General features: G+C 50.7%; 1 protein-coding gene across 1 annotated transcript in view; it reads left to right on the plus strand.

Moving 5' to 3' along the window:
- Positions 1 to 3,304: 3,304 nt before the first annotated feature.
- Positions 3,305 to 13,351, plus strand: part of Kcnk3 (potassium two pore domain channel subfamily K member 3) — a 39,027-nt gene continuing 28,980 nt past the window's right edge. The window contains exon 1 of the mRNA XM_042696707.1: positions 3,305 to 3,735. Within this exon, the coding sequence (XP_042552641.1) occupies positions 3,453 to 3,735 (283 nt within the window). The 5' untranslated portion in view covers positions 3,305 to 3,452. The remainder of the gene's footprint in view (positions 3,736 to 13,351) is intronic.

Here is a 13,351-nt window from a genome sequence, read left to right on the forward strand (position 1 = left end):
ATATGTTTAGAGCTTAAAGATGAATGGAATAGAAGATCAAGACAGAAAATTATTCTGTGTGATGTTCAGTGGATAATAAAATAGAGCAACTAATAATAAATTCTGTACCATTTATCCTAACTCTGCTGGCATGCCTATACTCATAATATAGAGTCTTCAAGGCAGTATGCTCTCATTTTGCCTAATTTTGGGGGGAACTGAAGAAACCGACATAAGCAAGCCAGGAAGGTTGAGGGATATTAAAGTGATGAGAGTATAGACATTTAATGGCTAAAGTCTCCATGTCTGGATGTGCAAACCCACACACAAAGGAGAGACTGACCCCAAATGCCATAGCAAACATGAGGCTGAGACAGGCTGACCTTGGTTAGGTGGGGACAAGGCCAAGGGATCCCATAAGGAAAAAAAAAATAGGGTAAGATGATAGGTGTTTGGCACAATCCAACCCAGGTCACAAGAGGATAAAACCCCTGCTTGGAAGTTCCAAGAAGTATTCAATAACAGACTATGTCAGGATGTCAGCTCTCCCTCCCCAAGAGACAGGATCAAGGAGACCTAACTTGACCTCCTGGGCTCCAGGGTCATGTTGATGTGTTATGTACTAACAGGTAACCCAATCCGTGATATATCCCATGGAGACTGAGCTTTTACTCTTCCCTCACTCACTGTTCAACCTTCAGCCAATACCTTCCTATTCTTATCTCAGTTTCCTCATCTGTAATATGACAATATTGGGCTACATGATCTCTAACAGACCTTCCAGTTCTGAAGTGCTGTAAGAACAAGTTTCATCCCTAATTAATCTTAAATATCCTGTCCTCCCCCCCCCCCCAAGAACCTTTTCTCTTTACCAAAGATCTTTTCTCTCATAATATTGCTTCATCTGTATACATGTCTGTTTTAGCAACCAGAAGTGAGCGGACTTGGACACAGGCAACAATCTCACCCTGAAAACCAAGACTAGAAGGCCACTGGTACGTCTAGACAAATGAAAAACCTGATTCTGGTGTGACTGTGACAAAAACAGAAATGCACAGAACCTAACTTGTATCTCCTACCTTGGGAATCTGGAAAGGAGAAACCAGATGCCAGGGAAGAAAGCCTCAGTGGACAGCGTTCATGGCCAGAGGGCAAGATGTGACTGTCTGCAAAGAGTCAAAAGCCTTCCTTTGTGGAGAGCTGGGACAGGTATTACGAGTGCAGGGCCCTCTCATCGGGCTCTGGTCCAGGGACCTGAGCCTTAGGGGAGCAAAAGTAATCAGAGAGGCTCATATTTTCTCATTTGCATATATTTTCTTATTTACTTCCATATTTCTCATTTGGTTTCCTTCGATCCTTTTAAATCAATTGCTCAGGAGGTGGGTGGGGCTTGTATAATGATCTAACAAGAATAAACATATAGTAGGTATAATGACCTAACCCTTTTTTTTTTCCAGACTCAGAGAGTCAAGAAGAACATGAGTTTGGAAGGAAAATAGAATGAAGCCTCTTTTCAACTTTGGTGAAATGACTTTGGTGACTATATTGCCTTTCACCTCAGTTTCTCTACCTACAAAAGTTAATGCAGGAGCAACCCTTTCTTTCAGGTCTGCGGCAAGAACTAGAATGAATGTAATGCGCCCAGCCAAACACACAGCAGATGCTTGGAAAACCCTGCCGAATGAAGAGCTGAAGAATGAATGGGTTGGTGGCGCTTACTTCCAAGGTGCTGTTGGAGAAGGAATGTGGTGTGTGGCTATGACAGACCAGCTGGGTATGTGGCAGATGGTGCCCCCACCCTGGCTGGTTGCCTCCTGAGCCTGCCCTCCGTAGTCAGGAGTCTTGGGCCTCTTCCACGTCTCTCTGCGTGGCCTATGCCAGGGTCCTGTGAAGGACTGTTTGACCCTTCTTGGCATTGGGGCTTGCATTCCAATCATTCTGCTCACTCAGCCAATCCAAGACCAGAGCTGCTTGGAGTTGAAGGACAGCCTGTGGGATCATCTGCCATGACACCTTATAGAAGAGATGGGAACATGAGGCTCTGAGAGGGACAATGACACCTTTCCTAAGGTCTTGCTGCCTAGCCTTCCTCATCACTATAGCCACCAGGTTGACAAATGAAGAGGCAGAGGCAAAGGGGACCCACACCCCAGTTCCTCCAGTCTGGCAGTGGATCTTCCCACCTGAACATACCTGCTCTGTTTCAGCTGGAATGTCCCATAGTGGCAACTGACACTCCTGTAGTCCAGCATACGACTTATTGGACACAGTGGTGCAGGGCAAGAGCCGTAGCTATGTAGCCAGCTGGAACCCCTCGGGAACTGAGCGGGAAGCCGGGCCTACCAGCGCCTTCTCAGCCAGTTCTAGGTACAGGGCTGACCTGGGGAGGGAGGAGAGCAGGGCTTTCCCTTGGGCATCTGCTCGGGAGCTCAGGGGCACAGCTGGGCCCTACTTGTTTCTAAGGCGGGAAGGGGGGGGCGAGGGAGGGGAGGTATGGAGTGTGGCCTGGAGAGGAGGAAAGCTTGGCTGAGCCCCAGCTCTGTCACCAACTCACTGTGTGCCTAGCAGGTCACTTCACTTCCTGTGCCTCAGTTTCCTCATCCATCTAAGCTGCAGGAGAGCAGGACTCAAGATCCCCACCAGCTATGGCATGCTGTAACTGGGGTAGGGCCTCCCTCTGCCTGCCCTTTCTCCTTCCTTGATTATTTGTCTTTCCATGCCACCAGTTTATCTCTAGGTCTCCCTGTCTCACTCAGTTGGCTGCTGTTTCCATCCTTTGCTTGGGATTTGCCTGCCTGCTTCTTCTTTTCCAGGGTTTGTGTGTCTACCTCTGGTTTTGTCTCCTCCCTCTGTCACACACACACACACACACACACACACACACACACACACACACACACACACACACACACACAGAACCTTCAGTCTTTCTCCCCTTCTTGGTAGTTATCTGTGTTTTCCTGTGTAGTTTTCTCCTCTCTGGGGCTGGTTCACTGGATCTCTCTCTCTCCCTCTCTCCCTCTCCCCATCTCCCTCTCTCCGTCTCTTCCTCTCCCCCACCCTTCCCCCTTCCCCCTCGGTCCTGCCCGGGCTCTCTCGCTCGTTCCCCCTTCCCTCCTCTCGTCCAGCCCCCCTCCCTCGGCGCGGCTCCCCAGTCCTTATTTGGCTGGGCGGGAGGGCTGGCGGGAGGCGGCGGCGGCGGCGGCGGGCGGGGGGCGGGCGCGGGGGCGGGCGCGGGGCCGGGCGGAGGAGGGCGGTGGGTGGTGCTGAAGGGACAGCTCCACGGCGGTGGCAGCAGCGGCGGCGGCGGCGGCGGCGGCCCCGGCGCGGAGCGGGTGCCGGGCGCGGAGATCGGCGAGCGCAGCCATGCCCCAGGCCGCCTCCGGGGCAGCAGCAGCGGCGGAGGCGGCGGCGGCGGCCAGGGCGCGGGCCGGGGGCGCCGGGGGCCCGGCGGCGGCGGACTGGGGACGACGATGAAGCGGCAGAATGTGCGCACGCTGTCGCTCATCGTGTGCACCTTCACCTACCTGCTGGTGGGCGCCGCGGTGTTCGACGCGCTCGAGTCGGAACCGGAGATGATCGAGCGGCAGCGGCTGGAGCTGCGACAGCTGGAGCTGCGGGCGCGCTACAACCTCAGCGAGGGCGGCTACGAGGAGCTCGAGCGCGTCGTGCTGCGCCTCAAGCCGCACAAGGCCGGCGTGCAGTGGCGCTTCGCCGGCTCCTTCTACTTCGCCATCACCGTCATCACCACCATCGGTAAGAACCGGGCGCGGGGCGGGGAGCCCGGGGGGGCGCGGAGACCGGGGCTGGTGCTCAGGAGGTGGCTGCGGCTGGGGGGCTTCCCCGGAGAGAACCCGGGCGCCAAACCCGCGCGCACTCGCTCGTCCACCCGAGCGCAGCCGGTGGGTCTGCCTGCGGGGGGACTGGGACTCCAGGGAGGCGTCGGATTCTCGGCTCCGGGAATCTCAGCCTCCCGCCCGCCGGACCAACCCGAACTTGGCCCTGCCAGGCTTCAGGAGGACCCCAGGGGAGTCAAGTGTGAGCGGGGCAGGCACCCGTGGAGGCTGGGGAGGAGGGGTGTGGCCGGCCTAGGCCCTGGAGCGGGGCGCCCCAGTGTGAGCGGCGGGAGCGCGCGACTGCTCCCCGTGCGTCCATCCCTGCGGATGGGCGTTTGGCACCCGGGTGGCCACACCTGCTGGGCTCCAGGCAGGCGTGTGGGTACCAGGACGCGGCACTGCGCGGCAGCACTCCGCGGGCAACACTCGGGGGCTCTGGGGGCTTGAAACACCCTCTGAACTGCGGCTGTGAGTGTTGCTTAAAGGGGTGTGGGTGGGTATGTGGCTGAGTGTCGATGTGGGTGTGCGTGTGTGTCCAATCTCCAAGAGTTTAGGCACCACCAGCCAGTGTCTGTAATTCTCTTGGGGAGGCAGAGCTGATGCTGGGAGCTAGATTCGCCCTGTCAGCTTCTTGCCCACTGTCCCAGCACAAGTGTCACCCCACAGGAATGGCTCTACTTGCTTTTGCCAAGCCAGGGAAGATCATGGTGTAGGAAGCCTACGCACACAGGTAGATAGATCCTCTGGGTGTGCACAGGCATGCAGGCATGGGTGCGCGTGCACATGCACGCGCGCGCACACATACACACACACACAAAATACACACAAATTAATGTCCAGGAAAGGAATTTCCAGCCAAGTCCTCAAGTGTCCAGGATTAAACACCATACCTAAAGACCCTGTGATTCCAGCCAGCCCCATTTCTACCCTGTTGTATGACCTTGGGTAAGTCCCTTTCCTGCCTGGAACTCAGGCTCATGTCCAGACAGGGAGAGGTTGGCCAAGAAGATCTCAAGGGCTCTTCCCAGCCCTGACGTGCTTTGATTCTGAGATTGGAAACCCACCTTCCCCCAGAGCATTGGGATGCCTCCAGGAGCTGTTTGCTCTATCTCTACACATTCCTTCTCTCTCTGACCCCCTCCTTGCCTTGGCTGAGCTCCCAGGGGCTCACTGCCACTTGGCATAGCCCATGACAAGATGGCAGTGTTTTCCTGGGAGTCAACAGAAGTCGGGGGGGGGGGGGGGGCGTGTAAATGGCAGAGCTGGACACTCTCTGTCCACTGCAGGACTCTCTTCCAAAGCTCTGTGTCTCTCTGGGAACCCAAGTCCAGCCCAAAGAGGAGACTAGATTTGGTCTGGGGTCTTTCTCATACCCTACTGCCACCTGCCTGAGTTTGGGTAGTGACTTGGCTGTCTGCAAACCAGACTGAGAACCCTTAGACCGTCCCTCTCCCTCTTCCCACTTCAAGTCCTTGCTTATTACCCATTTCCTTCTCAGTCTCCTGGTCCTCAGCTCCACTGTAACCTCCCAACAGACCTCCTCACCTACAGCCTCATTCCCCCAGCAAATCAGGCCTCCCCAGCCAATACTGACAGAAAAAGAAAAAAAATCTGCCAAGACTCAACTTCCACAACATTAATTCCCTCCTCAGAAGCCCCCCACAGCGCCCCAATGACCATGGAATCTGATCTATGCTTCTTATTCCACATTGTAAGGACCTTTCTGCCTAGCTCCAGCCTCAGTGTCTGACTTCATTTTCCACTTTGGAATTACATGATCCTTCTCCATGGCAGCCAAGTTGTCCCCTGAGAACATCTTAAGTGTGCGTGTCCAGCATGTCTTTTTTCTCCATCTTCTATTTGTCTTGTCTAAGCCCACCCTCTAGGTCCAGTGCAAATCCCATCCCCTCCTCTCAGCCTCCTAGACCACTGCTCCGGTTGGCTGCAGGATTTACTGTCAAGACAATCTAGGCAACCCAGCACGGGTCTTTTGAACAGTTATTTACATCTTAGGGAATGTGTTTTGTCTCTTTAATCATACTGTAATTAATCTCCATGTGGGCAGAGCCCTGTAAGTTCCTGTGTTCCCAGTGCCAGCAGAGGATCCCGTGTCTGTGAGCACTCAGAGAATGCTGTCTATGGGCTTACTGCACAGAAATGACAGGGCATCACCTCCACTCCTACTGTTGCTTCCCATTGTTCTTGTGGTCCTCACCTTCAGAGATGCTAGAAACTGAGGCTTGAGGTAAAAGTACTGTTCTGGTGATTATTTATTTACAGAGTGTTGAGTAAGAAGAAGATATCATCGCAGTTCTGGGGGTCCTCAGAATGCCTACTCCTTGTCCTACTCAAGTGTCCCTGGTTTTTTCGTCACCTCTCATTCTGATTATGCCACCTAGCTAAGAGCTGTCTTTAGTGGATCTACTCTAAGAAAATCCTGCCTGAGTTAAGGTATGGTAGCTCATAACTATAATCTCAGCTAACTGGGAGGCAGAGGTAGGAAGCTCATGGTCTAAAGTCCTTCTGGTCAAAAGTACAAGATCCTATCTAAAAAAATAAACTAAAAGAAAAATGCCTGGGAATGTGACTCAAATGGTAGAAACTCACTCCCGAATTCAACCCTCACAGGAGGGCAGGGGGAGAATCTGCTGGAGCACTGATGGGGTGGTTGGAAGGGGACCTGTGTTACGACTATTCTTGAGCCAAAACCCAAGGGCAGCAGCCTTGTCCTGTCTCTTGAGAACCTTTCATGGAACCCACTGGGATGGAATAATGACAGAGCTTCCCATTTGCTCAGTAGTACCTTAGTGACCATCTGCTTTCATCTTAGCCTTCACAACTCGGTGAAGTTGCCAGGACAGGCATTGTTAGCTCTGTCATACGGGTGAAGGGGTAGGGGACAGGCAGGGAGAAGATGAGTACCCCCTCCCAAGCCACCCAGCTGGTAAACAGCAAAGTCAGAGAGGGAAGCTGGGTCTTCTGACTCCAAGCCCAGTGCTCTTTCCCTGCTGGTCTCTTGGCTGCTTCCTTTGCCTCCATATGCTATCAAGCCCAGACCCAGCCAGGTCTGGCAGAGCTACCAAGTGTTCAGTGATGCCAGTTTGCAGGGAACTCACAGGAAGTCCTGATTGGCTGAAGGTCAGCAGGGTCCGACTTAGTCATTCACCTGGTTAGTCACAGTCTCCACTGGCTGCAAGGATCCCTCCCACTCCTTCATCACTAGCCTCCCAACCAGGGAACCCTTCCTTTATGTTTTCTAAGTTCACTCAACACAAATGGAAACTTTCCTTAGGAAACCCAACCCTCCCTAGCTGTTGAGTCATCAGACTCCTCCAGGCCCCAGCCCCCTCTATTCATAGCCCAAAGCTGTCAGAGCAGGAAGGGGCCTGGGGATCAGCTGCTACCACCCCCTCCTCCTCCAGATAAGAAACCAGAGAGGTGATAGGAGTCACACAATGTGTTGGGAGGGGGGAGTAAACAAGGAGTAAAACGACTTCTAGGCCCCTGCCCCTTTTACTAGCCCTGGATGACTTTTATGTGTATGCGTGAATATGTGTGTGCACATGTGTGCACCTGTGCATGCACACGCACAGTACTAGTACTGGAGCTTGAACTCAAAGGCAAATGTACCTTAGCTTTTTAGCTCAGGTCTGGCACTCTACCATTTGAACCACACCTTCATTTCCTGCTTTTCACTAGTTAATTCGATATAAGAGTCTCTCAGATTTGTCTGTGTAGATTGGCTTTGTTTGAAATTAAGATCTTCAGGTCTCTGCCTTCTGAGTAGCTAGGATTATAGCTACCAGCACCTGGCTCAGGATACCTCTTGACCTGATACATATCCTTTATTTACTTGTTTGTGTGTTTACTTATTGTGCATTTCTGAGAATTGAACCCAGAGCCTCATACATGCTAAAGTGCTCTACTAGCCCCTATTATTTTATTTATTTGTTTGTTTGTTTGTTTGGTATTGGGGTTTGAATTCAAGGTTTCACGCTTGCTATGCAGATATTCTACTGCTTTCACTTTGCTTCATTTTTGCTGTAGTTATTTTTGAGATAGTGACTTCCTTTTTTCCTGGATTGGCCTGGGCCTCAATCCTCCTATTTATGCTTCCCACCGTAGCTGGAATAACAGGCATTCACCACCGAGGCCAGCCTTTCTCAGTCGCAATGAAAGTCGTATGAACTTTTTGCCAGGACTAACAATGAAATTCAGTCCTCCTGTCCTGATCTCGACCTTGGAGTGGCTAGGATGACAGGTGTGAGCCACTGTACCAGGCTAGCCCCTATAATGTTTATTAACAACTGCAGTGGCAGTAACAGCAATAATCACAGCCACCATTTATTGTCTACTTTGGCAAGCTCTGTTCGGACACTTAATTTGTATCCCCTCATTTAATTCTCAGCAGCCCTTCAAGATTGGCTTCATTACTCCACTTTTCAGCTGAAGAACTGAAGGCTCTCAGTGACTCATCCAAGGCCTCAGAGATCAAAATTAAGACACCTGCCCAGACTGGGTGCACCCTCTGACTCCCGTGTCTGGATTTCCTACCCTTTCTTTTTCCACTTCAAGAATCTATCCCAGATCTTGTATCTGAGCCATCAAGGAGCCCAGGCTGACAGATACGCCCTCAGAAAGAGGGCCCTCTTGCTCTCCCAACGTATAGGCAGCTTACTGCTCCCCCACAGCCTGGTAACTGACCACACCAGACCATGAACTGGATTTGTGCCCAGCATTAGGCTGTCCAGCTCACAGATGCCCACTATCCCACACAGAACGCAAAATCCTTGTAGCTGTTAGGCAACAAGAGACCAGGTTACTGATCAGCCCATTGGCCCAGGGCAGAGAACCTGTTCTGCTCTTCCCTTGGCTGCCAGCCTGCCATCACTGAACATAGTCCCCTCTTGCTGGCCACACAGCCTAGGAACCCAGAGACTGAATTTAAGCACATGAATAAATTTGATCACAGAAGGAAAGCTGCCCATTTTGCATCTTTTTAATCATGGCTAGCGCTCTACCACTTGAGCCATGCCTCCAGTCTCTTTTTTCCTTCTTTTTTTTTGTCAGTTGTGGGTCTTGAACTTTGGCCTTGGGTGCTATCCCTGAGTTTTTCAGCTCAAGGGTAGCGTTCTACCACATGAGCCACAGCACCACTTCCTCCAGTCTCTTTTTCGCATCTTTTCATGAAGGAAAGTCCACAAATGACCTACCAGCCCCTAGATCCCAGAGTCTTATAATAGAAAAGAGTGAGATGAAATCTTAGCGATCATCTGAACATTATGAGAAGCAAATAACTTGCCCAAGGGTACACAGGAAGTTGAGGGACTGATTAGACCTGGGCCTTTGGGAGCTCGGGGTGGATTCTCTGTATTAGCCAGTCCCCCAGCATATTCTATCATCTCTCAGTGAGACTTTCAGCACTTAGGAGTCCACTTTTATCTTGGCCTCCCAGGAGCAATTAGGGGCAGCCCAGCCTGGGACAGTCCCTGTTGTCTCTCAGTATTTCTTTTCCCCTGTCAACAGACCAGCCCTCAGCATTGACTGCACAAGCCTTTTCTGAAGGGTGATGGTGGGCACAGGCCAATTGGAAGCCAGAGCGCCTTGCTTCATCTCATTCTAACCTTCCTCCCCACATCTGCATTCCCCTGGCTGAATAATCTTGGAGTTATTTAATCTCCCAGATCTTGTTTTCTCAGTTATAAATGATAATGTTTACCTCCCAATATTAAATGGAATCTTGCCAGGCACCTGCAGCTCACGCCTACAATCCTAGCTACTCCAGGAGACTGAGATCTGAGGATCTTAGTTCCAAGCAAGTCTGGGCAGACAAATCTGAGATTCTCTTATCTCCAATTAACTAGCAAAAATCCAGAAGTGGAGGTGTGACTCAAGTGGCAGAGCTCCATCTTTGAGAAGAAAAGCCAAAGGAGAATATGAGGTCCTTAGTTCAAGCTCCAGTACCAGAAAGGAAAAAAAAAGGAAAGAAAGAAAAAAAGATGAAATGAGAACAGGCTAAGAAAACATTGACTAAAGCAAAGTAGGCACTTATAATGATATCTGCAGCCATTACTATTCTTAATATCATTGTTTATGCACTATTACTTCCAGTGGAGGGACTGCCTCCCCAGGCTTATCATGGCAAAGCAACTTCTGCCCTTCCCTAACAGGTGGAAACAGTAGGATGAGGACCATGAAGCTGCCACATCACTCCTTTATCCTCCCAATCCCACTCCCTCACCCCAAACTTCCCAGATCCTTCCCCATACCCACAACCTGCCATCCAGGTTCAGGCTCAGTACAAGCAGACCATTCAGAAACTAGTCAGGGCAGGGAGAGTAAGATTCTCCCACAACAGGAGACTGTCCTAGATTGGAGGCAGAAGTCAAGAGATCTAGTTCCACCTAGCTCATTTGACCCTCAGTTTCCTCATCTACAAAGTGGGCATTTGGAGCCAGAGGTTCTTCTGGCTCTACCATGACACCTGCCTGGAAGTCCAGATCCCACCCACCATCACGCCTGGGGACTGGAGGCGCAGAGGGAGTGGGAGTGGGAATAGGACAGAAATAGAAGGCACACGACTGGCCACAGTGGGGACAGGACAAACACAATAAGTATTTTCAAAGAAAACATAAACAAGCACAGATGAATGTAGCGTGATCACCACTATAAACAGCTTTCAGCTGGCAGCACACACGGTGGATCTGTGAGTTGATTTTGTAATTCAGAAAAAAAATAAAAATTAATTCCCTGCAGCCAGAAGCAAGGGGAGAAGCCATGCTCTAGCCAAGACCATTGGTCTAGGCCAGTGAAACCTCAGCCAGGACCCTTGGCTGGGGGAGGAGGGGCACCTCTGTCCCCACCCTCTATCCCTTCCTTAGTTGGGGACTGACCTCTGTTGGCAGCAGGCCAGGTTCTGCCCTGGCACTTACCATCAGTGTTCCCATGCTGCACTGCTCAGAGAGGTTCAGAAATTTGCCCAGGACTCTTAAATATCTGTGTCACCACCAGTATTATACCCAGGATATCTTTTCCTAGAGCCATGCCACCTGCTTCCCATCGAGCCTCCACTATTCCTTTCATCTGAATGTAGCAAACCATGGAAGGTGGGCAGCATGGTCTACGAGGGACACTGAAACTATAGAGAGAGCATTCAGCCCCAAGAGGAAATAGCTCCAGTCCTCTCCTCTACGCAGGATCCAAGAACAGGCTTGCTAAAGAACACTCATGCAGTTATCATCAAAGCTGGGCTGGAAGCTCTGTTCCCTGACCCCTCCTATAGCCTCTAGTTCTCAGAGAGCCACATGACAAATGCCTGTTGTGGCAGCACAGAGATCAGCCAAACACCCATTCTCTGCCACTGCCTTGCTGTTCAGAAACTGCGAGGCCGAGGGGAATGCTCCTGGGCTCTGGCCCTCGCCTGGAGCCACCAAGCCCTGGCTACTGCTTCCAGCCACACGTTTACTTGCTCACTTGCTACAGCTGACTCAGTTGTGCCCTCCAGCAGGAAAGGGAGGTTTCCTGGTTTGATGGCCTCTCTGTGGCTGGGCTTCCCAGAGTCCCTGCCAGGCTAAGGCTCACCTCTTACCCTCACCCTTCAGAAAAGCAATTCCTTACCACCCTGCTGCCATCTTGCTTCCTCAAATGACACAACGAAGTCCCTTCAGTTATAAGCACCTGCTTCTGTGAGAAAGAGTCAGGAGCCTGGCCTGGATGCAACACACCAGGTTCTTTCTCCCTGTGAGACTTAGTTCCCCTCTCCCCCTCTAGCTCTAGCTCATGCTCTCCCTCACAGGCTTGCTCTCTCTCTTGCTCTGGCTCTTTCTTCCCCCTTTCCCCTCCCTCTTTTCCTCTCTCTCCCTCTACTTCCTGTCTTTCTGTTCCCTTCTGTCTCTCCTTCCCCTATACTCAGACAACTCCCTGGTAAGCCTCAGTCTTCCCATCTGCATGGAATGGGTTCCCACAGAGAGAACCAAGGAAGGCTGGTTCAAGCTACTGCTATTCATGGACCTCGCTGATCTGGCTTAAGTGCAGATTCTGAATCCATAGTCCCAGGCCAGGCCTAAGATTCTGTATATGTAACAAGATCCCAAGGGACACTGATACTATAGACCTATAGGAGTTTTTTTTTAACTTATTTTTATTGTAAGTAACACAAATAGTTTGAAATATAAATTGGCATGTAATAATATCCTTACATCTCAGTCTTTTGTTGCTGTTTTGTTTTGGCAGTACTAGAGAGTAAACTCACAGTCTTACACTTGCTAGGTGGGCACTCTACACTTGATCCATGCCCCCTTCCACCCACTATTGTGCTTATTTGGTTTGTTTTTCAGTTAATATGGTCTTATACTAACTTTTCCAAGGCTGGCCTCAAACCACAATCCTTCAACCTCTGCCTCTCAAGTAGCTGGGATTACAGCTATGAGCTACCACATGTGCCCAACCTTAAATCTCAAGTTTTTTTTTAATATGACACATTTATCAAACCATCAATCAAAATTCTCAGAATCCCACAGCCTGGTTAGATCTCTTCTCCTCCCTATGGAATGTCTGGAGGAAAAGAAGCATGAGATGAAATGAACGAGTCAAGCTTGACATGATCATAATTTTTAAAAAGCTCATGTCCCCACACTGAGAGAATGGGGCCTCTGGACAGCCTTCTGCCCTCCCCTCCCTGGTCAAATATACATACTTACTGGAATTTCTGTTTTGGGGGGTGATATTGGGGCTTGAACTCATGGCCTGGATGCTGTCTGTGGGTGTTTTGCTCAAGGCTAGTGCTCTACCACTTGAGCCACAGCTCCACTTTCAGCTTTTTTGCTGATTAATTGGATATAAGAGTCTCAGAGACTTTCCTGCCTGGGCTGTCTTCAAACCTGTGATGCTCAGATCTCAGCTTCCTTAGTTGCTAGGATTACAGGTGTGAGCCATAGTGCCTGGCTCTTGCTGGCATTTTTAAGAAGAAAAAGGGGGCAAACAAAATTATATCAGTATTTTGTTAAATAAAACAATATATTATTTTTTAAAGGTGGCTGGTGGACAGCAGTGACTGAGTGCTAGCTGAAGACCTGATGAGGACGGGCTTACTTTTCTCTGTCCTCAACAGGGCTCACACTTAAAATAGCAAGGATCTAAAGAATCTGGAGTGTGGCTTTTGGGAAAAGCCAGTCCAGGTGTGGATTAAGGTTAGGAAAACTCCCTTAGGACGCTGGCGGTGGGATGTCTGAGCCTAGTGACACAGGGTCTTCCCCCCCTTCCCCCTTAGAAGCAGCTATGGAGCTTGGATGCCACATGCTGTAGCAGCATGGACGGGTGAGGAGGGGAAGTGTAGAGGGCAGGTGGAAAGGGGGAGAAAAGTGAGGAAGGGGTTGCCCTTCCTTATGAGTCACTGGGCACTATCCTTTCCCTCAGTGCCTACAGGCAAACTCCTTAGATCAACAGAATATTGATGCTCCAAGACTGAATTCAAAATGGGAAAAAGACTTCTCCCCCATGGCCTCTACTGTCTGTCAGTTTGTCTGCTAGACCAAAGG

This window comes from Dipodomys spectabilis, unplaced genomic scaffold (genome assembly GCF_019054845.1).
Source record: "Dipodomys spectabilis isolate Male_0828 unplaced genomic scaffold, ASM1905484v1 ptg000210l, whole genome shotgun sequence".
Classification (NCBI taxonomy): domain Eukaryota; kingdom Metazoa; phylum Chordata; class Mammalia; order Rodentia; family Heteromyidae; genus Dipodomys; species Dipodomys spectabilis.